The sequence below is a fragment of the Manis pentadactyla genome, chromosome 15, assembly GCF_030020395.1.
Source record: "Manis pentadactyla isolate mManPen7 chromosome 15, mManPen7.hap1, whole genome shotgun sequence".
Lineage (NCBI taxonomy): Eukaryota > Metazoa > Chordata > Mammalia > Pholidota > Manidae > Manis > Manis pentadactyla.
The window spans coordinates 54,920,121-54,947,098 of NC_080033.1; the positions used below are offsets into that span (position 1 = coordinate 54,920,121).

General features: G+C 56.8%; 5 protein-coding genes across 26 annotated transcripts; 3 read left to right on the plus strand and 2 right to left on the minus strand.

Annotated features, from left to right (window-relative positions):
- Positions 1-1,554: 1,554 nt before the first annotated feature.
- TRADD (TNFRSF1A associated via death domain) lies at positions 1,555-6,984 on the minus strand. Of its 7 annotated transcripts, none has more exons than XM_036897878.2 (6): positions 6,853-6,984; positions 4,630-4,809; positions 3,880-4,035; positions 2,765-3,042; positions 2,514-2,682; positions 1,555-2,361 (listed from the first exon to the last, which is right to left on the minus strand). In XM_036897878.2, exons 2-6 carry the CDS (start codon positions 4,649-4,651, stop codon positions 2,051-2,053), a joined length of 936 nt encoding a protein of 311 aa, XP_036753773.2. In that variant the 5' UTR covers positions 4,652-4,809; positions 6,853-6,984; the 3' UTR covers positions 1,555-2,050. The 7 variants fall into 7 exon arrangements, with proteins under 7 accessions (XP_036753773.2, XP_036753771.2, XP_036753776.2 ...); XM_036897876.2 differs by having other exon boundaries at positions 4,630-4,813; positions 6,853-6,982; XM_036897881.2 differs by having other exon boundaries at positions 4,630-4,659; positions 6,853-6,895.
- Positions 6,935-10,720, plus strand: FBXL8 (F-box and leucine rich repeat protein 8). 4 transcript variants are annotated; one of them, XM_036897871.2, is made up of 4 exons: positions 6,935-7,070; positions 8,592-8,771; positions 9,350-10,124; positions 10,451-10,720. In XM_036897871.2, exons 2-4 carry the CDS (start codon positions 8,620-8,622, stop codon positions 10,718-10,720), a joined length of 1,197 nt encoding a protein of 398 aa, XP_036753766.1. In that variant the 5' UTR covers positions 6,935-7,070; positions 8,592-8,619. The 4 variants fall into 4 exon arrangements, with proteins under 4 accessions (XP_036753766.1, XP_036753768.1, XP_057348626.1 ...); XM_057492643.1 differs by lacking the exon at positions 6,935-7,070 and adding an exon at positions 7,080-7,732; XM_036897872.2 differs by lacking the exon at positions 6,935-7,070 and adding an exon at positions 7,726-7,852.
- A 432-nt stretch (positions 10,721-11,152) lies between these two features.
- HSF4 (heat shock transcription factor 4) lies at positions 11,153-15,921 on the plus strand. 9 transcript variants are annotated; one of them, XM_036897858.2, is made up of 13 exons: positions 11,153-11,371; positions 12,001-12,109; positions 12,199-12,326; positions 12,429-12,553; positions 12,823-12,898; positions 13,033-13,097; positions 13,600-13,702; positions 13,927-14,062; positions 14,273-14,396; positions 14,893-14,998; positions 15,094-15,159; positions 15,256-15,325; positions 15,607-15,921. In XM_036897858.2, the coding sequence occupies exons 1-13, from the start codon at positions 11,249-11,251 to the stop codon at positions 15,756-15,758; spliced, it is 1,383 nt and encodes a 460-aa protein (XP_036753753.1). In that variant the 5' UTR covers positions 11,153-11,248; the 3' UTR covers positions 15,759-15,921. The 9 variants fall into 9 exon arrangements, with proteins under 9 accessions (XP_036753753.1, XP_036753751.1, XP_036753743.1 ...); XM_036897856.2 differs by having other exon boundaries at positions 13,941-14,062; positions 14,169-14,396; positions 15,234-15,325; XM_036897848.2 differs by having other exon boundaries at positions 13,941-14,062; positions 14,169-14,396.
- Positions 15,922-16,466: 545 nt separating this feature from the next.
- On the plus strand, positions 16,467-18,917 carry NOL3 (nucleolar protein 3). Of its 2 annotated transcripts, none has more exons than XM_057492645.1 (4): positions 16,467-16,559; positions 17,982-18,284; positions 18,383-18,688; positions 18,772-18,917. In XM_057492645.1, exons 2-4 carry the CDS (start codon positions 17,990-17,992, stop codon positions 18,777-18,779), a joined length of 609 nt encoding a protein of 202 aa, XP_057348628.1. In that variant the 5' UTR covers positions 16,467-16,559; positions 17,982-17,989; the 3' UTR covers positions 18,780-18,917. The 2 variants fall into 2 exon arrangements, with proteins under 2 accessions (XP_057348628.1, XP_036753779.2); XM_036897884.2 differs by lacking the exon at positions 16,467-16,559 and adding an exon at positions 16,791-16,940.
- A 383-nt stretch (positions 18,918-19,300) lies between these two features.
- On the minus strand, positions 19,301-26,825 carry MATCAP1 (microtubule associated tyrosine carboxypeptidase 1). 4 transcript variants are annotated; one of them, XM_036897862.2, is made up of 7 exons: positions 26,691-26,825; positions 23,559-24,184; positions 23,333-23,476; positions 22,919-23,051; positions 21,682-21,987; positions 21,494-21,591; positions 19,301-20,616 (listed from the first exon to the last, which is right to left on the minus strand). In XM_036897862.2, the coding sequence occupies exons 2-7, from the start codon at positions 24,126-24,128 to the stop codon at positions 20,452-20,454; spliced, it is 1,416 nt and encodes a 471-aa protein (XP_036753757.2). In that variant the 5' UTR covers positions 24,129-24,184; positions 26,691-26,825; the 3' UTR covers positions 19,301-20,451. The 4 variants fall into 4 exon arrangements, with proteins under 4 accessions (XP_036753757.2, XP_036753759.2, XP_036753758.2 ...); XM_036897864.2 differs by having other exon boundaries at positions 26,531-26,797; XM_036897863.2 differs by having other exon boundaries at positions 26,199-26,797.
- Positions 26,826-26,978: the final 153 nt, after the last annotated feature.

A 26,978-nucleotide genomic window follows, 5' to 3' on the forward strand; every position in this document is an offset into this window, starting at 1 on the left:
GGCTAAGGACTCTGCTGTCCTCCCTTTCCTCTCTCCCATCCATTCACTGGGATACAGGACAGGGGTCCAGCCCTGTCTTAACTTCACAGGTGAGCACAGCAGACCGTGTCCCAAGAGGCAGTTCTGAGTCCTCTGGTCCCTAGAACTCCAGGCCAGCATAGTCTCCTGCAGGTAGAAATAACCAAGCCTGGGTCACTGCAGGCTAGGTTGGGCTGGCCAGGATTGGTTTAGCTTGGGGGACTCCTGAAGTAGGCCAGAGAGCAAAGGATTTAATGTGGATCCCAGGTGGATAGAGAGGTGCTCTGGAGATTGTGCCCGGTCCCTGCCTAGCTCTGCTGCCAGCTCACTCTTTCTGGAACTCAGAGCCTCCAGGTCCCAGCCCGTGCAGTGAGCCCTGGAGTAGACAAATCCCACACCCCACCCCAGAGATTGCGAGGATAGGCTACAGGAACCAGAACTGCCATGCAGCACCATCCTCTTTCCAGTCGCTATGCCTTCTCCTTCTGACTTCTTCCCACGAATGTTTTCCTTTAAAAAACCAACCCTCCATCTTGAGCCTCACTCTCCTGTTCACAGACTTCTCAGGAGTCCTCTACTCTGGCTTTCTCCGCCGCCTCACCTCCCATCCCTTCTGTGGTCTGGCTTCGGGCTGTCCCAGATGTCCCAGAAACAGCCCCCACCTTTTCCCTAACACCAGTGGACACTCTTCAGTCTTGACCAGTCTGCAGCCACCATCACAGCAGGTGAGTAGTCCCCTGGCTTCCAAATCACCTGGTTTTCCTCCTTCCTCTTTGAGCTGTTTTTCTGGTTGGTGTCCTTCAGGACCCCACCCACTCCCACCTACTCCCACCTGTCCATCCATGAATCTTTAGCCCTCTTCCCTGAACTCAAAACTCTCTCCCTGTATGTTCTATAGGAACATCATGCCCAATTTGTCTTGAACAGAGCAAGCACTTCACCTCCCCCAGAGCTCCCATCTAAGCAGGTAGCCCATCCTCCATCCAACTGGCAAAGGCAGAAACTCTGGGGTCCTCTCTCAACTCACTCCACATCGTGTCATCAGGCCTGTTATCCTTCCTCCCAAACACCTCTCAGTTTCATCCCTTCTCTCCATCTCTGCTGCCACTGCCCCAGCCCCAGCCTGAGCCACCATCTCCTCTCTTTCTCTCTCTCTCCATCCTTACCAGCCTCCCAGTCCTAAATCCTGAAATCCTTTAAGGGCTTCTCACTGGCCTCAGTATAAAATCCAAACTCTGTAAAATGGCTTACCAGACCCCATCTTTCTGCTTCCCTCCCTTACCAATGGGTCTCTCTGCAAATCCACCCACCTCTAGATCCAGCCACTGTAAACTTTGTTCTTCTAACATCCTGCCTGTCACCTTCCTCAAGACATCACCTGAGACTGGCAATGCCCAGAATATTGCCCTTCTTTCAACCCCCAACCTCTTACCCTATTCACACTAATCTCCCAGGAAGCCTAACCCTTAAGCTGGGTTAGGGCCCTGCTTGCTGCTCCCACAACTCCTTGTATTTTTCACATAAAAACAAAAACAAAAAAGGTAATATTTTATTACCATTGCTTAATATTTGGAGTCCCACACTGAGTGTGAACTGGTGACAGGATTTGTGTATGGTGATCACCACAGTATTTGCAAAACCCAAAATGACTCCTAGGATACAGCAGGTGCTTAGTGAGTAGTTATTCAGTTGGTGAAGAGGTAAGAGCTGGCCAGAAGCCCCTCTTCTGGGGTGGGAGAAGGTGAGGCAGACCTCCGTGGCAGGTCACCCACTCTGTCTCTATCTTAGTATCTACAACTTAATCCCCAATGGCACCTCAGTAGGCACCCGTGGGTGTTTGTCCGTCTCCTGGAGAAGGCAGTCAAGTCTGCCCAGAAGCTCCAGCAGTTCAGCTAAGTGGGGTTCTAATTTTGGTCTCAGAATCGCGTGGATGGACAGGAGGTCATAAGTAGCAGCAAACGGGACCCTAGGGTCATCTAGGTGCTCCAAACCCTGGGCAACTGGCTGACGGCCCCTTTCTATGGTACCCAGCCTAGGCCAGGCCGCCATCGGGATTCACCAGGCCCAGCAAGTTCTCTGCCAGGCTGGTAAGCTCGTTCTCCTCGAGCGCCTCCACTAGGCGCTGCAGCGTGGCGCGGCGGCCCTCGGCCTGCACGAAGCGCCGCAGCAGCTGGAACGCCTGCTCGTACAGCCCTTCGCGCTCATACTCATAGGCCAGTGAGTCGAGCGCCGGGTCCCGCAGCGCAGGGCAGCCGCGCTGCAGGGAGCGCCCCACCTTGCGCCATTTAAGGCCCACTGAGCGCGCAAACGTCTGTTGGTCCTGCAGGCTCAGTGGTCGGTTCACTGTGGAGGGAATGGGAAGTGGAGTGAGCTGGCACGGCAGACCGGTACCCTTTCATCCCCGCCCTACTGCTGCCCCACCCAGACCTTGCTCCTCCCTAAACTCCATCGTCCCGGTGACCCGGCCTCTCTCCGCCTCTGCGCGCACGCCTCACCTACGGGCTGACCCTGGAACAGAAAAGTCTTGCCGGATGACGGTGGCTTCTCTGATGGAGTGGGGGCCGGAGCGACCTCCACGTCGCCGCCCTGGCTGCCCGAGCCGCACGTCAGATTCTGGAATGCATCCTCCAGCTCAGCGAGTTCCTCGTCGCAGAGCCGGTCGGGCTGCGGAGGGGAATGCAGCGTCGGTGGCGATCTTAGCCGTGGATACCCGCCCCGTCCCACCCTGGCACCAGACCGGCCGCACCTTCTGGGCGAAGATACAACTCAAACAGCGTTCCTCATCCGCCAGCAAGGCGTCCAGCCGTTCCGCTCCGGCGCGCAGCTCCAGTTGCAAGGGCACCGAGCGCAGGGCTAGCACCGCCGCCAAGCACCCTTGCAGCACGGCGTGCAGCGCCCCCTCGCGGTAGGCTCGGAGGAAGCGGCCGCAGAGCTGACGCCCGCAAAAACGCAGCTGCACAATCAGCTGCGGGTCGTTGCGATGGATCTTGAGCATCTGTAGCACGTCGGGGCTCCCGCCGATCTCTGAGGAGACGGGCAGTCAGGTGCCAGGCGGTCCCATGCGGGCTCATTCTCCAAGGGGCCGAAGAAGGGGTGAAGCCCGCAATCAGACCCCCTCCCCATCCCCAGACCTTGGGGACTCCGGGTTATTTTTATCCTAAAGCTCCTAGCTGGGAAACAAAATGGGATGCAGACAGCAACAACATATATGAAGGCCAGGACATATCAGAAGGAGCACCCTACGATGGGGGTGGCTGCCACCCTAGCCCAATCCCTGAAACCCCAAATGAGGGTGGGCAAATGGACGTAGGGAGAGACTTCACAGCAGAGGAACAATTGCCAAACCGTGTAGGTAGGCAGCCGGCAGGGCAGCAGAAAGGTGAGAGATCTCAGGAATTCGGTCCCATCAAGTGCAGCTCCCACTGACCCCAGAATGAAAGGGGCTTTCACTGCTCTAGGGTAATCCCCCAAACGGCTTCAGTCTCCTTTGGTCTCTGCCCTGAGATGGGAAAGGGGGACCCTAAAGGTAGGTACTGGGGAGTGGGTCTTGGGCAAGGAGCGCTGCAGTGAGAGGAAAAGAAGAGAGAGATGTGTGATTAGTAGAAGCAGTGAGCCAAGTGGTCTAGGGAGTGGGGGTTGGGGGGTACATCAAGCAGAGGGACATTAGTGCACACATAGGTAGATCGTACAGACACGGGGACATATTTCTACACTCAAGGGCACATGTGCATAAACAAAGAAGACAGAACCTCTGCAACCAAGTAATGCGGTGGTTAAGCACAGGCCCATTGTTGAGGAGGTGGGGTCTCCGCCCCTGATCCCGCTACCCTCCCTCTCCAAGTGGCCCACCTACCCACGCACCTGCCAGTGCAGTCCGGAGAGCCCTGTACACCGCCATCTTCTGTTGAGGGTGAGCATAGGCATCCGAGAGAACTACCTTATCCAGTGAGGACTCCACAAACAGGTAGGCGCTGCCCACCCACTTCTCGAGCCCTTTTGGCTCAATTGCCATCTTGCCTTTGGAGACATGGATAATCAGACATCCAGATCACCTCCAACCCAGCACTCCAACCCCATACAGCTGGCACACTACACTTTTGATGTTAAGTTCATTATCCCATAGGCAGCCCTGTGCTTCTGGTTCTGTACAGCCCAGCCTAGCCCAGCCTTGCAGTAAGGAATCCCCTCCGCTGCCTTCTCAGGAAAAGCCCAGGGTCACAGTGGTGGGAGAGGAGAGATACTAGCCTTGCAGGAGAGAAGAGAAGTTTTGCCCCCTGTTCAGGCAGGATTTCTCTCTTACCAAAGCTGACAGAAGACATTTTCATCCTGGATGGTGCCAACGTCCCACAGCCAACAGGACTCATGTCCTGCTATGCCCTCAGCTTAAACTTGAGCTCCCAGGATCCCTGTGGGCTACAGTTTCCCTTAGGTTTTCTCACCTGCATTCCTACTTTATCTCCTGGCTTCATTTCAGAGCACACCTGCAGTTTGGATCTGCCCAGATTCCCTCCCATAATCCCGAATGGGTCCTCTTCCCCTTTCTCGACCCCTATGCCTGTTGGAAGGGCTGGCTCCACTCCCTAGCTTCAGGTGTCGGCATGTGAAACTGACCTAACCAATCTGCATATTCCATTCACCACTCTGAAATTAGAGTTGGGCGGATTCAAGTTAGACCAGTCAGAATCAATCTGCAACTTTGGTTGGGCCAATTAGGAAAGAGGCACTAGTTTCTCTTCCTGGGCTGAGCTGGAAGGAAGGGCTGGTCTCCTCTGCCAACTGCCTGGGAAGAACCTGGCTGAGAATGAAACTCATAGAAGAATATAGAGCCGAGAGATGGGAGAGGTGCACTCTTAACCATACTATGCCCCCTAGCTGCACCCTGGATTTTCCAGGTATGTGCGCTAAATCATTCCTTTTTGTCCTTGGAGCTGAGTTCTTGTCAAATTGTTCTATTACAGGTTCCTTCCCTTTCCAGACAGCCTCTTAGCGCTAGTACCTCCATCTATCTTTGGAGAGAATCCCTAGTCCTAGACCAAAGGGCAAAATTCCCAGCCAGGGAGCCACTGCACCGACCCTCTTCAGATGGGGAAACTTCCTACCCACCTCACCCAAGGCAACATCCCACCCTTCTACTAGAAACATGGGCTCAAGATACCACCTCCTGCCCCACCAGTCACACTTCTTTACTCTCTGGTCTTCATTTACATATGGTGGGCTAGGACAGTTGCTGAGCCCCGGTTGTGAGCACCCTAGACGTCACTGCTCTGGGCAGGACAGATGGGATTTGCCCCAGCTGGCATCCATTTGCATAACGGATAGGGAATCTCAGAGGACGGTTGCCAAGAGGGGGCAGGACCACAGTCTTGGACATTGCTGGGGAAGGAGAAGGGATCCTGAGCCCAAAGCAGAGGCTGTGTTTCAGATCTGTCCCCAGACCCTAACCTGAGAGCCATAGCTGGGACAGTAAATGGGCAAGGTCATCCAGCATCATGCAGACTTCACAAGAGAAATGATAGCTGGTGATGGTCCCACCCTGGATCTGAGCACAGAGGACATGCCTTCTGAGCACCCCTGCCCCCCAACACATCACAGCCTTTTGGTAGAAAACAATACTTGGGTATTAACCCAAGACAACAGTCTGGAAATTAACAGGAAGTTAACATTGTTTACCTAGCGGTGGGAGTGGGGATTATTTTCATTGTATTCAGCAATGCTACTTTATGTAAAATAGACACATTTCCTTTGTATTAAAAGGCAAGAGAATTTTGTTTTTCTTAGAAAGGAAAAAAAAACGAGATTCTGTAGATGACAACTGGGATCAAGAGCAGTCGGGAGACAAGTAGAGAATTCTGGGGAAGCAGCCAAAAAAAGGGTAGGATTGTGTGGGAACCTGCCCTCAAAACATTTCCTCTTTTGCATCTTCTTAGCCCCCCGACTTCAGGATGATGACCAGATGGATGTGGTCTCATCCCAAGGGGTGGAAGTGGGGTTGGGAGGGGACCAGAGTTTGCCCATAAGGCCTGTGGGGGGAGGGAGGCACTGGAAGCATCGGAGAAGGGGACTAGACTAATGGGAGAAAGTCCAGCAGGTCTGACAGGCTGGAGGTCGAGAGAGTCAGGTAACAGGATTGAGAAGAGGCCCGATCCTTGGTTCCCGCTGTCCCCTTGGGAGCTCCTTCCTACGAGTCCTAGCACAGAAGCCCCTCCTTGGAAAGCCCCGTGTCCCACCCACCCCGAGTCCGCCCCTCATGGGGCTGGGCCTGGGTGGGTCCTGGGAACTCTTAGCTGGGCTGAGGCTATTAGGAACACGGGGGTACCGGCTCAAGAAAATAACGTCCCTACTACCAGAGTCCAGGCTGGCGCAGCGCCCCATTAACAGTCCCCGGGCAACCCCACCTCCGGCGGGGTTGGCAGCGACGGTCTGAGGGCGTGGCCCCTCAAAGTCTGAAAGCCGGCGATTCCCCGCATCCCACCAGGCGCACCCCATACTCAGCTGCGGCGCTCCCGAGCTCTCGGCGGGAGCTCCTGCTGGAGCTGGGGTTTCGCACGTGCAACAGGCTGGGGTCTCTGCTCACAGATCCCTTCAGAACCAGCCCCGCCCCTCCTCTCACCCGCAGGGTCCTGCAGCCCCTCGAAAGCCCCTAGTGGGACAAAGAACCTGCGGAGGCCATAGCCCGTACCTCTCTCCCGCCTTCCATGGAAACAGCCCATTAGGCCTCCACCGCCACTGGCTCAGGCAGCCGCGGGTGACAACAGTTCCGCCCCCACCCCCCTAAGCGAGGATTCGCCTCTGCTCTCGCTGTCAGCTGGAAACCCACCCATCCTCTGCACTAACCTGGCCGCCTCGGCCCGGCCTGGATTTCCACGCCCGCCTGGCTCCACGGGACTCACTCTGCTTCCGGGTGTGCGCGGAGCGGAGGGGCGGTACCCCAGGCCGAGCCGCCCCGTCCGCCTCGGTGTCCCGCTGCCCCGGCTCCCCGCGACTCCTTCCCGCCCATTGTCCGCCGCCGCAGGCCCCAGCCTTTAGGGAAAGCCCACTGGTCCGCTGAGCAGGTAAGACAATGGCGCCTGAAGTTAGACGGCAGGAAGGAGGTACTTAAGGGACTGGCAGCTCTTACGAGGCCAGGGGGCACCGGGTGAGAACTGCCCCGCTTCCTCCGGCGGAGCACGGATCAACGAGGGAGCGCCCCCTGGGGACGGACCAGAATTTTCGTGTGCCTTCTCGGGGGTCAAGCTCGATGATATCTGATGACTGCTACTCCCTGACACTCAGAACTGAGTAACAGTGGATTCAAGGCTGAGGCCTGGCAGAAGTTATCTGAAAGTCCTGGAATACACGAGGCGTAAATTCTAGCAGGAACCGTTAGCCAGGAAAAAACTTGACCGGCAAGTGGTGTGTACCGTTGTGTAGGACAACCTTCAAGAACCTTAAAATTGGCAACTTCAAAGAGGACGCACACTTTCCACAAAAGCCGCGCTTTGAAGTGGGTGTGCGCGTAATTCCAGCCTACCTTAAACTGCACAACGGGAGCTTGGGCTGCTCAGGGCGTCAGGATCAGAACTTGAACCCAGGGCCTCTCAGGCTCCAGAGCCCCAAGCTTTTCTCCGCCCAGCCGGCTTTTCATTGGAAGCACCCAGGATGTCTTCACCTAGAGATGGTCCCTCTCAAGGCGAATTCAGTTGTGCCCCACCCGAGCGCCCCTGCTTCCTGATTGGTTTGTGAACCCTGCCATTTTTAAGTATTCTCTAGTGCTCCCGTCATATTAACCCGTTCCTCACTTTCTGGCGACTGAGGGAGCCTGGGTTTCTCAACTTGGGACCTGTGCAGTCAAAGGGTGCTTGCTGAAATTCAGATTCCTGGGCCTTACTCTTCCAGAGATCCTGATTTAGTAGGTGGGGCCGTGGAATCCGTATATTGTGAACAAATGTCCCACTGATTCTTACGTCCTCTGCCTTCTGAGAAGCCCTAGGTTCAATGGCTCTCAAGGCGGAGCTTGAGCCCAGTCCTTCCCTAGTGGGGTCAAAATTGGGAGGGACGCAGTTCACTCCCGGGAGACCAGTCTGGGCTGTTTGTATGAGGAGGAGGAGGCGATGGGAGCTCTCTGAGCTGTAGGGGAGGGCGGAGTTATTCGGAGTCGAGGCCCGTGCAGCTGCCCTCCAGCTTGTCCGGGGAAGACTTAATAACTGGAAGATCCAGTAATATCCTCCCCAAATCGGGTATTCTGCTTTATCGACTTTGCAAATATATTGTGATTGCGTTCCTCTAATAAGCATAAAATGCGGATTTGTTCAACAAGTGAGAGTGTAGTTAATTTAAAGGAGAATCAGAAATTCTTTGGACATTCAGAGCCAACTTAATGGGTCTGAGACCTGTGCAGTTGCACAGGGCCCCATGCTTGGTTTAATAATTTGGTTAAATGCTCTGCTGTCACCGTCTTGAAATTAAGTTTTCAACAAAGAACCCCTCATTTTCATTTTACACTGGGCTCTGCAAATTATGTAGCAGTTCCTGAGCTACAGGCATTTCTACACATAGGCTCCATTATTCCTCTCAGCATGTCCCTCTCTCTCCAGGCAGGAGCAGCTCACCCAACACCAGACCATGGCTGAGCCTGGAGAGCAACTGCCAGAGGAGGTGCTAGCGCTTATTTTCCGTTACCTGCCCCTGAGGGACCGAGCTGCTGCAGCCAGGGTCTGCACAGCCTGGGCTACTGCTGCCACCTGCAGCGCCGTGTGGCATGACACGAACATCAGGTGAGCCGGCTCTTCTTCCTTCTGCCTCATGTGGCCCTCAGGCCTTCTCCCTCTCTCCTTGGAGTCGGGGGTTGGAGAGATTCAGTGACTCTAACCATATTAAAAAGCTTGATCATTACCAACATTTAATTTATCTCCTATTATGTACCATTGTTATAAGTGCCTTACATCTATCAACTTATTCCTCGTGAAAACCGTATGTGATAGATAGGTAGTAGTATTATCTCCATTGCACAGATAGGAAATTGAGGTACAGAGATTTAATCACTCCCTGCAGGTCACTCAGCTAAGGACTGGCAGGAGCAGAATGTGAACTTCTCAGTACCAGAAGCCACATCCCGTCTCTTTAGAGACCGTTGAGAAAGTGTAGTTCCTAGATTATCATTAGCTTTTCCTGCCGGGTTTTCAACTTGTGGCAGATGTATCTTAAGTGTTCTAACTGGATAGGGTGGGATTTCCCTATTATCAGCGGCTACCTTGGGGCAACGAGGCAAGGTCGGGACAGGGAGGTGTGTTGGTAGGTATGTCTCTACCGGTCTCGGGGACACTGCTGATGCCTTTTCTCCACCGCTCTTAAGTTGCGACTGTGAACTAAAAGACATGCTGTCACCGTGTCTGTCCGCCTGCCTGAACCATGTTCACAACCTACGTCTGGAATTTGAACCGTCGAGGGCACAGAGCCGACAGGCGGCAACCGAGTTGCTGACCGCACTGGCGGGCTGCGTTAGTAACCCAGGGCTTCGAAGCCTGCGTCTAGAGTGCCACGGAGAGAAGCCGCTCTTCGATGCGGGACTCGACGTCCTGCAGGCCATGCACGCCATCTGTCGGGCTTCCCGCACGTTGCACCACCTCGACCTGCGGCGCTTGCCCTTCACGCTAGACGATGCGTTGGTCCTGCAGACGGCACACTGCTGCCCCGAACTACGCAGCCTTTTCTTGGACAACCGTACTTTGGTGGGCAGTGTGGGGCCTGAATCCGTGCTGGAGCTCCTAAAGGCCTGCCCGCGCCTCTGCACCCTCGGACTGCACCTGGCCAGCCTGTCGCACACCGCCCTCAAGGCGCTGGCGGCACCCGACCGTGAGCCTTTTGTTCTCCTGGCCCTGCGGTGCGCCTGCCCCGAGGATGCCCGCGCGCCCACCCTGCCCGACGAAGCGTGGATCAAATTGCGCTCCCGCCACCCCGGACTTGCAGTGGAACTGGAGCTGGAGCCGGCCCTGCCTTCTGAGAGCGTGATGCGGATACTGCAGCCTTCCGTTCCGGTGGCTGCGCTGCGCCTCAGCCTCTCTGGGGACACGGTAGGCTCGGTGCGGTTCGCAGCGTGCCACTATGCCGCAACCTTGCGCATACTCGAGGTGCGCGCCGCCGCCTCCGCCCAGCTGGACGACGCGCTGGAGTTCCTTGCGGCGCGCTGCGTGGGCCTGCGCGAAGCGCACTGCTTCTGCGTGGTGCGACCCTCCGTGCTGCACGCCTTCCACGCGCATTGCCCGCGCCTGCGCAGCTACACTCTCAAACTAACGCGGGAGCCACATCCTTGGCGGCCCACGCTAGTGTGCGGGATGGGGCAATCCCCACCCATTCCAGCAGACGCGTGGCCTTGAGATGCTCAGTGAGTTTGCCCAGGAGCACACCTGCTGCCTGCCTGATCCTTCAGGACTCTGTTGCCTCTTGTACCTTGCAGGGATTGGGGCCTGTGGATGGAATTGGGACCAGCCTGGGGCGACCTGTGTCCACTCAGTGCTCTCAACATCTGCAGACGCCCGCTGTCCCCACTGTGCTGCGTCATCCTCCTCCAACCCCATTCCTCTGCAAACGCAGCGCTAGCTCCAAGGCTGGCGCGGCGTCGGGGGGAGGGAAGGCACAGGTGCAGGCTGGGCTTCAGGGTGAGTGTGAAATAAATCCTGCAGTAGCTCTGCATCTTGTGAAAGACGGGGTCGGCTCTGAAGGGTGAGACGGGGGATTCCTGAGTTCCGAGGAGCCGTCCGGGCTGGGGTGGGAGAAAGATGTCAAGGTCCATTGTACTGACGCAGCTGATGGGAACAAGGGGCGGGACACTCCGCAAACTTGGAATGACAACGCCGCAGGATTCGGCGACAGAGTGCCAGATTCTTTCCTCCCCACCCCCTCCTATCTGCACTCTCTACCCCGAGCATCACTGTGCCCACGGCCATCACCTTCTAGGACTCTCCCAGCCCACACCACGGTGCGCACGGGCGATTTCTCCCAAAGAACAAAGGAAACGGAGGGCCTGAAAAGGGTGGAACTCAAACCTAGGTCACCTTTCCCACCGCACTTGTCCACACACAAAGCAATCTCAGCCGCGATCCGAGCCCCGCCCCTTGAGTTCACACGTGGCCCCCACCTGACCTGGCGCCGGGAGGCGGAGTAGGGCGGGGCGGGCGGCAAACGCAGCACTTTCTGCGGCTTTGACGAGCTCGCGGCAGCCGGCCCGAGAGCTTAGCGGGTATGAGACTGCGCCATGCAGGAAGCTTCAGCCGCGCTGCCCACGGAGCCGGGCCCCAGCCCCGTGCCCGCCTTCCTCGGCAAGTTGTGGGCGCTGGTGGGCGACCCGGGCACCGACCACCTGATCCGCTGGAGCCCGGTGAGGGCTGGGGCCCCTCGACTCCCTCAGTGGTCCCCGGGATCCCTCCACATCAGTGAACATCCATTCCCACCAAACCCCACCTGGAACAAGGCTTGTGGGTCCCTCGATCCAGCCGTCCAGGGTGATTTGCTTTGGAGGGGGTGTGTGACATGGGAGTGAGACAACTTCCTCAGGACGGAGGAAAGGGTAGGCACCTTCTGGAGACTTAGAGCCCGAGGGATGTTAGAGGTCTTAGTTCCCACCACATCCCATCAGACAGATCGGGAAAGAGAGGTCAGAAAAATGGAAAAGCTGAGTCTGATTGTAGTTCTTAGTCTCCTCGCGGGTCTGGGACCCATCTGGGGCTGGAACCCAGGTCTGGCCTGTGCTCCTCCTTTCTGATAACCACTACTGAGTCTGGGTCGGGTTGGGGTAGGGATTCACTGTGGTCACCCCAGGCTAAGCCTCCGAGCTGGTTCTGGTCTGGCCTCGTCCCATGTCCCCATGAACAGTAGGCACGGTCCCAGAGTGCGAGTGTGTGTGCGCGCGCGCTAGAGCGCGGGCCTGTCCGTGGGCGGGCACCGCTCACGAAGCCGTCTGGTCTCCGCCCGCATGGTGGGTGGGTGGGCGGGCGGCGTTCTCGGCAGAGCGGGACCAGTTTCCTCGTAAGCGACCAGAGCCGCTTCGCCAAGGAAGTGCTGCCCCAATACTTCAAGCACAGCAACATGGCGAGCTTTGTGCGGCAACTCAACATGTGTGAGTCCCTAGTGCTGGGAGGGAAGCAGGTGTGGGTGACCTGATGCGCAGGAATGGGGCAATTTACTCCTCCACTCCCTACTCCCTAGATGGCTTCCGGAAGGTAGTGAGCATCGAACAGGGCGGCCTGCTCAGGCCTGAGCGCGACTACGTTGAGTTCCAGCACCCAAGCTTCGTGCGCGGCCGTGAGCAACTACTGGAACGCGTGCGGCGCAAGGTAGGCGCGCCTGCGGGAACCAGCAAACCCGAGTGGAAGGAGGTTTGGGGACGCCTGGCCGGGTTCTGTGCGATGCTGACCTGATGGTGCCTCCTACTGCAGGTGCCTGCGCTGCGCAGCGATGACGGCCGCTGGCGCCCGGAGGACCTGGGCCGGCTGCTGGGAGAGGTGCACTCTTTGCGCGGAGTGCAAGAGAGCACCGAGGCGCGGCTGCGGGAGCTCAGGCAGTGCGGAGGAGGGGGCAAAGGAGGGCGGGGAGGTGGGAAGAGGATTTGGGCCAGAGGACACTGGCCGCCGGGTGGTTCTAGGCAGCTTTTTCTCTCTTGCCTCGGAACCTCCATCCAGACAAATGGGCTGAGCTGGGGAACTCTGCTCTCTATCGATGGATAATCAGCCTAGAGGTTGTGGGTTCGGCCCTGCCGTTCTGTGTAGTGGGCAGGGTGGTGACTGGGCAAACTCCCAGATGCTTCAGCACCCTCCCCCCACCTTCCCCCAGGCAGAACGAGATCTTATGGAGGGAGGTGGTGACTCTCCGGCAGAGCCACAGTCAGCAGCACCGGGTCATTGGCAAGGTGTTCCTCTCCTCCTACCCCACTTCCCTCTCCCATTCCTGAATACCACCTCCTCCCCCAGCCCTCAGACACATCTGGAAGTGCCATGTTAGAATGGGGGCAAGGCCTAAAGTAATCCTTTGCTTCCTCTTCAGCTGATCCAGTGCCTCTTTGGGCCACTTCAGGCGGGGTCTGGCAGTGCAGCAGCTAAGAGAAAACTGTGAGAGAAAGCCAGGGATACTCACTGCTCACCATCCCCACCCCTTTCTAGACCCCTCCCTGCCAGAGGCCCCACACAGGGACTTCTTCACCTGGAATCTACATTGCTCCCCTGACTATAGCTTTCCTCACCCCATGGCCATCTCCCCAAGAGCCCTCTTCCAGGACTTTCCCCTTCTCCCTTCAACTCCACCATCAAGTACCCCACTCCAAGATCCCTCTGTACCAGGAAGCAAATTTGAGGGAAATTTCTACCCTGGCAGCCCCTTCCCTTTCACCCCAAACCCTCCAAACAGCAGGGGGTCCCGGGCTTAAACCATACTCCCTCCCTCCCCTCTCTACCCTCAAAGGGCCTCTTTATCTGGGGGGAGCCCCTTCTGCCTCCAGCATGTGACTGATGCCTGGCAACAGGCCTCAGCTCTGCTGACTTGGCTACTGGGGCCTGTGGGAGGGAGGTGCAGGCGGAGGGGCATGCACAGGAACCTGCCCCACCCCCTGCACAGATCCCTGGTGCTGGATGAGGGGAGCTCATGCCCAACACCAGCCAAATTCAACACCTGCCATCTACCTGGTGCCCTCCTGCAGGACCCCTACTTCACCCAGTCGGTAGGTTTTTGTTGCCCCTCCCTTCTCTAGGGTACAGCTGGGCCTATGGAGAGCCTATACCTTTTCCCAAAAGAAAAGATAGAAGCCAGCTTTCCACCTGACCAGACCAGGCTCCCCAGCATAGACTGAGCTACCCCTCTCAAACCTTGTCCTAGACCTGGTCCATGTGGGTACTGTTTGGGTTCTGGTTCTGCCTGTGGTTTAAGGTGAAGGATTGAGCCTAGGTTTCTACTTTCAGCCCCTCCCAGAAACCACACTGGGCCTCAGCAACCCTCACAGGGCCAGAGGCCCTATTATATCTGACATCAGTGAAGATTCTCCATCCCCTGATGAAGATTCTCCCTCCAGTGGTGGCAAGAGGTAAGAGGACAGGGGTTGCTGTCTGGGGAGCCTGGCAGCCCAGATGGTTGGGAGGGGAGGAGGAAAGGTCAGTGCCAGGGTCTGGTTAAGCTTTTCTCTGGTGCAGGGACAAAGGCCTGGCACTGCTCAAGGAAGAGCCAGCCAGCCCAGGGGGGGAAGGCGAGGCCGGGCAGGCCCTGGCCCCAACCGAGTGTGACTTCTGCATGACAGCCCCCCCTCAACTGCCTGTGGCTGTGGTGCAGGCCATCCTGGAAGGGAAAGGGAGCTTCAGCCCTGAAGGGCCCAGCAGCGCCCAACAGCCTGAACAAAAGGGTCTTAGGGAAGTACCTGACAGGTGAGCAAAGAGCCCATTCTTGACTGAGCCACTTTTGCAGATAGACCAGCGCTAACTAGCCCTCCAAACTTCCAGCCTCGTCTGCCCCTTGGTGGCGGGGAGGGAGGTTGGGTTCTTCACCATAGGATCTGTCTTCTCAAAGTTGCTTTAAGGAGTACCAGCATCAAAGTCCCCCGGAAAGTAGAAATTCCCATCAGGTCAATCAACATCGCTGGTAGGGCTCAGGATTCTGCATTTAAACGAGTTCATTGGGGTGGTTGTAAAGTACAGAGTAGTTTAAGAACCACTGGTATTGGCAGCTGCATAGGGAGGGGACATATCCCAAGACCTCAGTGCCATAATCCAAACATCAGGCCAAAGGTAGGAGGCAGAAGCATTCTCTACATACTCCTCTATGTGGGAGGTCCTTCCTAGCATGTTGTAATTGTTGTCAGGTTTAAATCCTGATGTATCCAGGTTCCTTGAGGGTGAGCTAACATCAGTTCTCTTTGCACAGGGGACCTCTGGGCCTGGAGAGGGGGGTCCAGAGCCCAGAGAGTCTGCTGCCTCCGGTGCTGCTTCAGACCTCCCCTGAAAGTGTGGAGCCTACAGGGACACTGGATGTGAGTACCTTCAGCAGGGTAGGGATATGGGGCTCAGTGGGGTCCAGCTGTCTGTACAGACTGGGAGGGCACCATTGACACAGAGCTCCTCCCAGGTGCTAAGCCCCAGCCTCCAAGGGCGAGAATGGTCGCTGATGGACTTGGACATGGAGCTGTCCCTGGTAAGATGGGGGTGGGTTGGACAAACCCTTTGGTCCATGGCTGTTCTCTCCCAAAGCCCAGCTCTCCTCCTCAGCTCCCGGGGTTCCCCCATGCAGATGCAGCCCTTGGTTCCAGAGAGGGGTGAGACTGAGCTGACGATCAAGGGGTTAAATTCTCCAGTCTCAGGTAATAATGGTTGTGGTGACTCAAGACCTGGGGAAGGCCCTGACTGGTGAGCTAACACAATTGGTTGGGCTGGGGAGTTTGGAGGGAAATCCCCAAAACTCAGGCTGCCCTTTAGAGAGCTACTAAGCCACCCATCCCATCACTACTGGGTGAGAGCGGGGAGGTTAAGAATGGATGTTTAATCCTAATTGACCACAGGGCAGGGCAGGTAAGGCTCTTCTTCCCCAAAGAAAGGCAGGGGACAGGTTTCTCCCAGCTGAGCACAGCCCCACTCCTTGTAGGGAAGGACTCCACTCTTGGAGCACCACTCCTGCTGGATGTCCAAGCAGCTTTGGGAGGCCCGGCCCTCTGCGTGCCGGGAGCTTTAACCATTTTCAACGCCCCGGAGAGCCGGGCTTCCTACCTGGGCCCTGGGGCCAATCTCTCCCCATGAGACCTGCTCTACTCTGAAGCCAGCCTGGCTGAGGGGGCTGACCTGCAGCAGCACGCCTTTCTCTGCTTTCTGGTGCCCCTTTGCGAAGGCGGAGCAAAAGCCCCTTACGTTTTGCAGCCCCTCTCCATTACCGAGCCCTGCACATAAACCGCATTTTTGTGTGTGTGTGTTTCTGGCCTCTTTTCTCTACAGATCAGGGAGCCCTGAAGTCATGGGTGGTGGTGGGGAGGGGGTGTGCTTTGCATTTGCAAAAGCGCCCAGGTCCTAGGGTTTAACGGGGGAACCCCTGGAGAGTGGAGGTGCTTGGGGAGCCGGCCGCTAATTCTGCTTAGGCCCTCATCTCCCGGGCCCAGATCCAGGACTGCGAGTGGCCACGGTAACTTCTGAGAATCAGGGGTTTCTGGGGTCACAGTGCATCCGCTATCATCCTGGGTCGCGGGCCTCGTTCTCTTGAGCCTTATCTGTGGCAGGCAGATAGGGGTCGACGAGAGGATAGGCCTGGAAATTGCCAGGCCCAGAGTGGGCGCTGGATACTCGGGGCCGCGAGCCGAACTGCTCTCTTCGCATCTCCTCTGGTGCTCCCGGAGTGGGATGAGAAAGTCGACTACTTACACAAGCCCAGGCGGTGCGCGGCCAATGCGGTTAGTCTCCTGACGTCCTCTGAAGAACGAATCCCTCCCGCAACCCCTCCCGGTTCCCAGCAGCCCTGGCCGTCCCGCCCCCGCCACAGCTGCTGCCCCCACCCCCACCCGGCGCTGTCCTTTCTGCGTCGTCATCTCCTGCCGCGCCGAAGCTCGACCAGTGAGTGGGGCTTCCCTGAACGAATCGGACCGGGGGCCCCCCCACCTGACCCAGCTGGGGGCGGGGGTAGAAACAGATTGAGCAGAATCCGCGCCCTACCACCCCAAGCTGCGCTCGAAGCTCTGTGAGCTCCGCCCCTCCGCAGAACTCTAGCTCTGGGGCTGGGTGAAGGGGAGATGGGGCGGGGGCGGGGGGACGGGAAAACCAGGCTGTCGCACATGCGCAAGGGCTCCCTCAGTTTCCCACAGACCTAGTGTCCTAGTGAAACAGTCTGGGCAGCGAGGTGGCAAGAAGGTCCCAAACCCCTCTCCATACCTCGCACCTGGAGCCGCCTGGTGTTTCGGAAGGACCTGGCCTGTGACCCTTGAAGGACTGGTCTCGGTATAACTTCTGAGCTATATAAACTCTCAGAGGGAGGTCACAGACTAGCTGGGGTCTCTGCACCGCAGACAGGACAAAGGGCAGGGCTTGGACTAATTAGGGGAGGAATCTAACAAAAATAACTTGGGAAGGAGTGAGAGGGGCCAATCCAATTTAGGCACCTCCCTTACACCTGTACAGGCAGGTTCTGTCCCCTCTCCCTTTCTGCCCCCGTGATTGGGAGGACAGTTTTGGGAAGATTGCTGAAGCGGGCAGAGGGTCCTTGTGTACAGTGCAGCGATGTCAGTGTGGTGAGAGTACATGCTGTTCACTGGGTTGCATAAGGAGAACGAACCAGTCTGCCTTTGGAACACTCATGGCCCATGTTGGGGTTGCAACATGGTGGTGTCATTGGTGGTGGTGATGGGGGGAGGGGCAGGGGCAGCGCCTGTCCTGGAAAGATGGACCTCAGGCTCTCAGCACTATGTGCTTTGGGTGCAGAGGGGATTCTGGGCTCTCCAGGGTCCAAGCTGGAGATAAAAGACTAGACTAAGTAAGTGGTGAGGATGATAGAGAAATATTCAGCAGACAGACCGGAAAGGACTTGACTGTAAGATGAGTGTGGAGTATTGGGACCAATTGTAGGTCTTTCTGCCCGTTATAGCTGGAAAGCAGGCTGGGAGAGAAATTAGTTTGGATAAACTAGTTCTGAATGCAGAATCAGCTGGTGACGATGTGTGTGTGGTGGCAGTGGGGGGTGGGGGACTGGCTAATTCAGGAGAGAAGTCCCGACTTGGGAGAGCGTTCATGGAAGATAGGTTCCTGGGAGAGAGAAGAGAAGAGCCATAGCTGATTATTTAGGGACGGAAGAAGCCTGAGGAGGAGACTAGAAAGAAGCTCTGGGTAGGCAGGAGCACAAGGAGTCCGGTGCTGCGGAGCTGTCTGGCTGCCGGGGTGAAGGTGAATTTAGATCCCAACCACGTGCGCTCACTGGTACCCTGGGAGAAAGATCAAGGGCAGGAGAGCCCAGGCCTCCGCTCTCTCTCCCCCTCCCTCATGCAGCCCCTACCATGGGTAATGCTCAGGAGCGCCCGTCAGAGACGATCGACCGCGAGCGAAAACGCCTGGTAGAAACGCTGCAGGTGGACTCCGGGCTGCTGCTGGACGCGCTGCTGGCGCGTGGTGTGCTCACCGGGCCCGAGTACGAGGCATTGGACGAACTGCCTGATGCTGAGCGCAGGGTTCGCCGCCTGCTGCTGCTGGTGCAGAGCAAGGGTGAGGCGGCCTGCCAGGAGCTGCTGCTCTGCGCCCAGCGTGCCACACGAGTACCGGACCCCACCTGGGACTGGCAGCACGTGAGCACTGGTGAGCGCGGGGGGCGGGGCCTATAGAGACCCAGGACCGAAAGATGGGCGTGTGCAGACGGGTAAATTGAACCCGAGACATTCCCACCACCACTACAGGCTACCGGGAACGCAGCTACGACCCTCCATGTCCAGGCCACTGGAAGCCTGAGGCACTCGGCTCTGGGACTGCATGTCCCCAGATGCCCAGAGCTTCGGACCACGACGATGCTAGGAGTCCTGAGGGCTCCGAGGCAGGGCAATCCGGAACTCTCGAGGAGCCCGAGCCAGAGCTGGAAACTGAGGCCTCTGAAGAGATTGACACGGAGTTGGAACCCCAGATGGATCCAGAACCAGAGCCTGAACTTGAACAGGAGCCCGACCCAGAGCCAGAGCCCGACTGCGAGGCTGGGGACGAATCTGAAGGTATGAGGTTGCCCAAACTCTGCGCCTGGCTGTCCGGAAGGCAGACCCCACCTGACTGGCCACTTTCCTCCTTTCATCTCTAGATTCCTGAATGCCAGAGCACTGACGGGCTGCTCTCCACCCAAGCTGGATAGGACCTGGGATCCCGTCCAGGCCAGTTGCAAACCACTAAGGCTCGATCTGGCCCAGTATCACTGCAAGTGAATAAACTTGGGAGGGTTGGCTTGGGCTTGCTCTGTGATTTTGGCTCTTTGCCCAGGAACAGGGTATGGATCCCTGCCTCTGAGTCCTAGTGACCTGGGCAGCCCTGTGCCCCACTGCTCAGTCCTCAGCCTCATTCTGTCCTCAATATCTCAAGCTGCATCCTTGGAGACCCCAGACCCAGGCTCCCAGAGGGATAAGGGCTACAACGCCTGGGCCCTTTTACCCTTATGAACAATTCAGGGGATTGTATAGTCACTAGTCCTACTCCATGTAAGCCCCTGGGCCTGATGCATAGAGCCAGGGAAGAGGACTTCTCTTCACTTAGGGAGGGCTTGAGCACACAGCCTTGGGAAGTAAAATTAGTAGAGAGAAAGAGGATGAGATCTTGAGTAGACAGAGCCCACACACTTCATCGTAATTGTTTTAATTGTCTGGTTTCTCTCCGGACTGGGAGCTCAATGAGGGTTCTGACCAGTAACTGGCACAGAGAAGGTGCTCTATACCTGTTCACTGACTAAATGAATAGGGGCTTCCCAGCTCCATTTCTTAGTTTCACAGATGGGAAAACCAAGGCCAAGAGTGGGAGTGGGACTGGGTCCACGTCACACAGCTGAGTCTGAGGTGAATCTGGAAGCAACAACTCTCCTGGTCCAGGAGGTGCTCAGGACTTGGGACACCAGCTAGGGTGTCCGCCTCAGGCTTGATGGGGCTGCTACCAGGCTATGTCAGCCTCTGCCAGAGACCAGCTGTGAGGGTGTGAGCAAAGACAGGAATAGCACAGGCCAGTGGAGGGGTGGGAGCAGGGCCAGGTGAGCCCTTGGGCTCCACTCACACAGCCTAAGACTGTGTGCGTGTGCCTAGGTGTGATGACAGTGGGGCTAGGAGCAGTCAGTGCCTTCCAGAGGAGCCCTGGTCCCTCCACTGAACCTTCAGGAGCTGCTGCCTCCCAGCCCCAGAAGTAGAGCATATAAATAGGGAATAAATATGTGACCAGTGGGAGAGGCAAAATGCTGGAAAGCACACCCCAGCCCAACTGGGTCTCCACTACCCCTTGAATCTGTGTGAAAGCCAGGACCTCAGGCTCAGGCAATCACCCCAGGAGAAGGGTGCCCCCGACCAAGACCCAGTGAGAGGTAGACAGCACGAAAGCTGAAGGAGCACCAAGGGGCCATGTGGGGGAAGGGAGCCTGAATTATGCAGACACCCAAAGTCATCTCATGCAAAAACAAGTTTCTACTCCCAAACCACCCCCCATTCCCACCCATGCTCAGCTTCCCTCCTGCCCCCAAGCTTCCCCTCTGCTCAGCATTGAGAACTGGAGGCAGGAGGGCAGACTCAAGTTTGCCTAACATTCATACTGCTGCTGCTCCTAAGGCCCCAGGGAGGCTACCAAGGGACACAACTCCCCTGATGTTGCCATTCCTCCCTCCTGGAAGGCTCCTGTCCCCCCAGTTCAACAAGAAACACCCAGGCTGTGGAAACAGAGCAGCCAGCTTCATGTTCTGGAGCTTATCTATAGCCTTCTGTCCAGAACCTTTGTCTTTAGCCCTCAACCAGCATCAGTCCGGCAGCAGGCGGCCTAGCTCTGCCTCATCCAGCCGATTGGTGGCCATGATGTGTTCTAGCTGCTGCTGGTAGCGCGCCAAGTCCTGCATGAAGTGGGGTACCCGGGTATTGTCCAGGACCCCATGGGGCCGCAGGTGGTCCACATCCTCATAGGATACCTAGAGGAAGGAAGCTGTGCCTCAGTAGTAGGCAGAGCACCCTGGCTTCCAGACAGCTGGTCCCATCTCTCTATCAACAGCTCACTGTTGCTCCTGGAACTTCTCTTTCTCCCCTCTAGATCCACTCCCAATGTTATGCACCCTGAGGCTCAGTTCCGACCCCACACCCAACACCAAATCCTGAGTGCCAGCTTACGTGCCAGCCCCACCCTCCTCACAGCTACATAGGTCAGCTTCCAGGGAAGCAGCCTGGAATCTGTTACCCTCCACTCAGAGTGGCCACTGAGTTCAAGGAATTCCACTCTCTGAAGAGCTCTCTCCAGCTTGCCCCCTGCCTCTCCAAATGGCCCCTGCTGGCTTAGGCCAGACCACCATCAATTCTGCATTAGTGTTCGGAATGGTGGTCTCTCCCTCCCCCCGCAACCCCTTCCCTAGGCACCTCTCTCCATCCATCTCCCATATGACATCCAGAGGGAGCCCTGTAAATCAAACATTCATACCACTTCTCTGCTTAAAGCTCCTGATTGATTCCCCATTGCATCTGATGAAATCCACCTTCCTCAACCTGACACAAATACCCAGGGCAAGAGACTTGGTCTCTGGGGTCAATTCTCCAGCCTCCTTCCCCAGGTCTTCCTGACTTCCCTTGGTCTGAATACTCACCTCCTTTAAGATGCAGTCACACACCTGTGGGCCAGGTTAAGTACCTGCTTTTGGCTGCTAGACTGTCATTTCATCTCCTATGCTCACCTCTGCCCACTATTCTGCCACCAGGGAAGTCTGGCACCCAGTCTTCAGTCGGGCATCAATCAGAGACTCAGGGAATACTGACTGCATTGATGGGGAGAGCTAGCTGGGATCTCTGAAGGCCCCTCACCTTGCCCAGGGAGGTCAGCAGTGGGAAATCGATGGTCCGACGGTGCCGCAGAATGTGCACGATGCCATCCAGGTACACCTGATCCTTGCTGAAGCAGCCTGTGGGCAAAGGAGAGCTCTGAGCCCCTAGGCCTGAAGCCCCACCTTTGCTCCCCCCACACCCTGCCACGCCCACGTGAGGGCACCCACCGGGCAGCGAGGTGTCTGTCTGGCCACGCTTGGCACGCACGCAGTACTCCCAGCGCACATCGGCATCCTGCACATAGCACGCCAGGTCCTGGAAGAGCTGGCGGAAGGACATGCGTGCAGCGCGGTGGATGGTGTAGTACAGAAGCGCAGCACGCCACAGAAAGGGCTGCTTGCGGAACAGCACGCTGTGCAGGCTGGCCAGGCCCTCCTCGGTGGGGTTCGCTGGCCGCAGCCCATACTGCAGCCGGCCCTCTGTGCTGTGCCAGGGCTGCCGTGCATTATTCACTCCCCGCAGGTAGTGGGTGCCTGCGGGGAGGGTGAGCCAGAGGCAGCATTGGACGGGGCGTCCAGGGGACCCACCTGCTGGCCTGTGCCCTGCTCCACCCTGCAGGTTCTTTAGCCTGTGACTCAAACATCCTCGTGCCCTTAAATTCAGGCTCTCACAAGTTCTCCCCATGCCAGCCCCCACCCGCCACCTCAAACAAATGCATGCTTACCCAACCCCAGGCAGCAGAAAGACCCTCCTCGGTGAACTCTCACCCAAGTACCCAGAGTCTCACATGGGAGAGTCTTCCCTCATTTGTTCAGAGCTATACACACACACACTCCTCTCGCAAACTCATACTGCCCCCAGCTTCTCCCATGCTAGAGAGGAGCAGGAACTCACACACCACCCTTGCCCCACATCCTACGTGCCCATATTATTTTGACAGTCATGTTGATATCCCCAACAAAAACTTCCTTTTGTTCACAGCAACAGAATTATTGATGAGGAGGGACAGAGAAAGGAATAGTAATTAGTCTCCAGTGCTCTCCTTTCCAGCTGGCCTATCTGCTCCTAAACCCAGCTCTGTGTGTCCTCAGCCAATTCCACTCTTAGGATCTGGCCTTCCAACCACCCTGGAGAGCCGGCAACTTGGCTGGGCTAATGGGACTCTCAGGGTTCTCCCCCTGGCCTGTTTGGGATTCAACAGTCTTGCCCCACTGTCAAGGGAAATCAGAGGAAGTAGAGGGAGAAGATACCCAGAAAGAGCAAGAGATGAGGGTGAGCCCCGAGAGTGGGCAGGCATGTTCTAGCCTCCCTCTGTGAGCCAGAGGGAGGAGGTAGCTGCTCATGAAGGGAAAGGGTCCGAAGGGGAGAAAGGGAGGGGTGGGGTTACTGGGGCCCCTCACTCCGCCCCCCAGGCCCCAGCCCCCTCTCATCCCCACCCACCCACCCACCTACCCCCACTCTGACCTATCTCATGCCGCAGCATGCCCTCCAGCCAATACTGACGGGCTCCAGTCAGGTTGATGGCCAGTGTTGGTCGGCTGTTCTCCACCATCATCACTGCCTGGGACAGCAGGTCCTCACTCAGCTGCACCACAACCTGCAGGCAGCAGTATCCTAAGCCATGACCACCGGCTCTGGGGCCAGGGTGCAGGTGGACCCACTGATGCCAGGAGCAGCCAGGCTGGACACTTGGCCAGGACACCCACCCTTCATCAGCTCTGCTCAGAGCCAGCTCCCAACTTACTGGGGCAGAGGCAGGGATAGGGGCTTGCCTGGGGTCATTAGCTGGCCAGGTGTGGACATGAGCCTGGCACCACCCACTTGGCAGCCTGGTTTGGGGCATGTAGAAGAGGGGCCTCGCAGGAAGGGCAAGCTCACCTCCCCAACGCAGCCCTCCTTCTGCATGTATTTGCGCACAATGGACCAGATCTGGCACTTGGTCAGCAGCTGGCCTCCAGTCGCAGCCTCAAAGTGTTCATAGGTACCAAACTTCTCCAGGACAGCCTCAATGATGCCAACTGCCTGCACACAGGGCCATATTGGCCAGTGAGGCCAGGCCTCTTGGGTGGTCAGGGCCAGGGTGAGGTGGGCAGGCTGGACTGACCTGATGGATGAACTGTCCAGAGGCCTCACAGTACTTCTCCAGCACAGCCATGGGCATGGGCTCCTGGTACTCGAACTGTGGGTTGTAGGTGTAATGGGACTGGAAGAACTTGTCCCGTTCACGGTCCATGTTGGTTGGCCGCAGGGCCACCAACATGCAGGGGCTCCTGCTGGCACCACGGCCTGTATCCTTTCGAGTCTTAGCAATGTGAGGCAGGGAGGCTGCAGACCGCAGGATACCCCCACCTGGGTCCCGTCCCCGTCCAGGTGGGGCCCGACCTTGGGTACTGCCGCCACGCTGACCAGTACTATTTACGGTGAAAGTGCTCTCACTGCGACGCATGTGGCCACGGTGGCCCAAGTGCAGTTCTGAGAAGGACTGCAGCTCAGGCCGGGGCTGCAGGGCTGAGGGGACTGACAGAGAGAGGGGCAAGGCCCGGGACGGAGGCCAGGGGTACAGCAGTGTCCCATCTCGGTCTGGGGGCTTCAGCCTATGGCCCAAGGATGAGGGACTGACTGGTGGGCTAGGGGGTGCCTGTTCATACACCTGAGCCCCTGAGTCCAGCACCATTCTGTCCTGGGGGTCACATCCAGCCGGGTCACTCCAACTCCCCACACTGTCGACTTCTGGGGACACAGAAGGGCATGTGGAGGCCAACATGAGTGGGTGTGGCCTGAGGCTCAGCAGGCCTTGTGCTCTACACTGCCTTTGCTAGGCCGTTGGTGGGCCCAGGGCCTGCTGCCAGGGGTCTGGGTGGCTGCCTTCTTACCTGCACCCCAGTGTTCATTCCCTCTAGCAGACTCACCAAGCAAGCTGGACTGGGGAAGCAGGAGGAAGAGTTTTACACGCCCACCTAGTGGTTCCTGAATCCGCTCAGCCTGTGAGCTCCTGAGAGCAAGGCCTGAGCCCCTACTCATGATTCTCATCCCTGTGCTCAGTACCCACCCAGACTGGGAGCTGGTACAGTGCTGCCTCAGCTGCTGGGATGATGGGTGAGGAGACCTCACTATCTTCTACCTGCCTTCTACAGACGGCATTTTCTCAGTCTCACCCCTCCCCTTCCACCTGGCTCCACCCACCCCCTCCAGCCCCTGTGGCCTCAGTCAGTTTGAGTGCCTGCGTGCCCCCTTGTTTATGCTCGCCCCTCCCCCTGGAATGCTCTCCCTGCTCTGTGCCATGTGTTCCAATCAAGAATAGAATCAGTTTTCGGGGAGCAGAGGGATTCTTTAGCAAATCCGAGCCAATCTGTGGTCTGTCCCCTATCAGAGGCATCTTCAGTGGTCATCCAAGGCCAGAGGGGGCACTCACCCCTGACTCTGTACCAGGGTTCTGCCTGATACAGTCTCTCTCCACAGACTGAATGAAGGTTCCAACCTCTGAACTCCCTTGCCTGCTCGGGTGCACAATTCCAGCATTTCTCCTCTTTCCTACATCATCAATCTCTTCCTTTCCACTGGATTCTTTCCATCAGCATAAACACATGCTGTTATTTCTCCATCTTGAAAAACAAAGCCCTCACTTGACTCCATGCTCCTCCAGCCCCACTGCATCTCCCTCCAGCTGTTTGTCTCAACAAGGAGCACCTCACACCTCAAGTCATCTGTACTCAGTCTCCAATTCCTTCTTTCCTGTTCTCTCTTAAATTGCACTCTAATTAGGCTTTTGTCCTCCACTTCTCATCAAAACTGATCTGACCAAGGTCACCAATGATCTTCATCTTGATCAGCAGCACATTGACATAGTTAATCACTTCATTTTGGAAATATTTCTTCACTTGGCTTCCCAAATACACTCAAACATAGTTCTACCTCCCTGGCTCTTTGTTCTTGGTCTTCCTTGCTGGGCATCCCTGCCTACCCGACCTCTTCACACTGTAATGGCCAAGGACTTGGAAACCTCTCCTCTTCTCCATTTATGCTCACAACCTAGGTGATTTCATCCACCCTCATGGTTTTAAATACATCAGCCCAGACTTCTGCCATAACCATCAGACCAGTATTGCCAATTCTTAATTCAGCATATTTACCTGAATAAATAACAAGTATCCCACACTGAATATGTCCCATCTGGAATGCTTTCCTCCATATAACTGCAGGGGCACTCTCTCTTTCCTCAGATTTCTGCACCAATATGTTATTAGGAAAGCTTCCCTAACACAACCTCTATAAAATAGTAAATTTCCTTTCCCCTTCCCTCTACAATCTCCCCTTCCTTACATTGTTCTCTGAAGCAGTTATAACCATTTAAAGTAGAGTGTATGTGATTATTAGTTACCTGTTTTCTCTGACCCAGAACAACTGCCCAAGAGACCTTCTCAGAACTGGAATCATTCCTTCCCTGCACTTTGTTTCTCCATCTAGATATGATCCCACCCCCACCCCCCATCTCCCTCATTTGCCTAGTGACTAGCTGTTAGAAAATATTTTAAGCTTCACTCCTAACTGTACACTTTTCTAAATTCCTCACTAGGCTCCAGGCCTCCACCTGGACCAATCTCCCCTTCTTTCATTCTACCTACCTCTTCACAATTACCAGAATATGCCCGTTTCAAATCTCAGGTCTTTCTGCCAAAAATGCCCTCCCAATGTCTCCCCTGTAGCAAACTCCTGACCATTTTTCAGGGCTCGGTTTAGGCCTCACCTCCTCTTGGAAGACTTTCCGGCGTCTTAGAGACTCCCAGTGCCTAGACGGCTTCTTTACCACCTAGGCTGTCACTATCGGAGTCTAGGTCCGTGTCCCCCCACCATTCCCTTAACTCCCCGAGAGCAGGGACGGGTCTTATTCACCCCCATGTCCCAAGCACCCAGCACTAGAGGCACAATGAATGAAAGATGGTTGGGGGAGGAGCCCAGACTGAAGGCGGAGACTGGTGACAAATGAGAAGGGGTGGCCTGCGCCAATAAGAAACTCCGAGAGGATAACGTAGAACAGCAGTCTATAGGGACAGAAGATCGAGGAGGGGCGTGACTTACAGCCAATAAGTGGCGGTGGAGGGGCAAAGGGCGTGCCCAATGGAGGGCGGGGCCAGGGGACAATGGGCGGGGGTTCCCAGGTGGTGGGGAAAGGTCCCGTCGCGCATCTTATCGGACTTCCGGGGGTGAGGGAGATTCTGTCCGCGTGCCGCACCCCGACCTGTTCGCTCCTTTTCTCGTCGCTGCTGTTCCCGCTCCGCAACACCGGTTGCCGCTAGCCCAGCCCTCGGGAGCCGGCTGGTGACGTACGTACTCGGGCGCGCGCACGCTCACGGGAAGACGCGCGAATCGCGTCGACCTCTGTGGCTGCGCGCGCCCGAGAACACAGCTGGGGGTGGGGCCAGGCAGAGCACAGCGCACCGAGTCCGCCACCAGGTCACGCCTCTGGGCAGAGCGTTGTCTTAACTCCGCCCCCCCCCCACGGGAGCCAGGCGGGTTTCAGGGCTTC

Bases quoted from the DNA above. Each gene is read 5' to 3' on its own strand.
- TRADD (XM_036897874.2), bottom strand. From the start codon at position 4,382: ATGAGTCCTGTTGGCTGTGGGACGTTGGCACCATCCAGGATGAAAATG. The intron at 4,036-4,318 runs GTAAGAGAGAAA...ATGTCTCCAAAG, and splicing joins AATGTCTTCTGTCAGCTTTG to GCAAGATGGCAATTGAGCCA. The intron at 2,362-2,513 runs GTGAGGCGTGCG...TTCCCTCCACAG, and splicing joins GTTCCAGGGTCAGCCCGTAG to TGAACCGACCACTGAGCCTG.
- MATCAP1 (XM_036897859.2), bottom strand. From the start codon at position 24,484: ATGAGAATCATGAGTAGGGGCTCAGGCCTTGCTCTCAGGAGCTCACAG. The intron at 23,052-23,332 runs GTGAGCTTGCCC...TGCTGCCTGCAG, and splicing joins AGGAGGGCTGCGTTGGGGAG to GTTGTGGTGCAGCTGAGTGA. The intron at 20,617-21,493 runs GTGAGGGGCCTT...TCCTTCCTCTAG, and splicing joins TGCTGACCTCCCTGGGCAAG to GTATCCTATGAGGATGTGGA.
- FBXL8 (XM_036897871.2), top strand. From the start codon at position 8,620: ATGGCTGAGCCTGGAGAGCAACTGCCAGAGGAGGTGCTAGCGCTTATT. The intron at 8,772-9,349 runs GTGAGCCGGCTC...ACCGCTCTTAAG, and splicing joins TGGCATGACACGAACATCAG to TTGCGACTGTGAACTAAAAG. The intron at 10,125-10,450 runs GTGCGCGCCGCC...TGTACCTTGCAG, and splicing joins CAACCTTGCGCATACTCGAG to GGATTGGGGCCTGTGGATGG.
- NOL3 (XM_057492645.1), top strand. From the start codon at position 17,990: ATGGGTAATGCTCAGGAGCGCCCGTCAGAGACGATCGACCGCGAGCGA. The intron at 18,285-18,382 runs GTGAGCGCGGGG...CCACCACTACAG, and splicing joins CTGGCAGCACGTGAGCACTG to GCTACCGGGAACGCAGCTAC.
- HSF4 (XM_036897846.2), top strand. From the start codon at position 11,249: ATGCAGGAAGCTTCAGCCGCGCTGCCCACGGAGCCGGGCCCCAGCCCC. The intron at 12,110-12,198 runs GTGAGTCCCTAG...CCTACTCCCTAG, and splicing joins TGTGCGGCAACTCAACATGT to ATGGCTTCCGGAAGGTAGTG. The intron at 12,554-12,822 runs GTGCGGAGGAGG...ACCTTCCCCCAG, and splicing joins CGGCTGCGGGAGCTCAGGCA to GCAGAACGAGATCTTATGGA.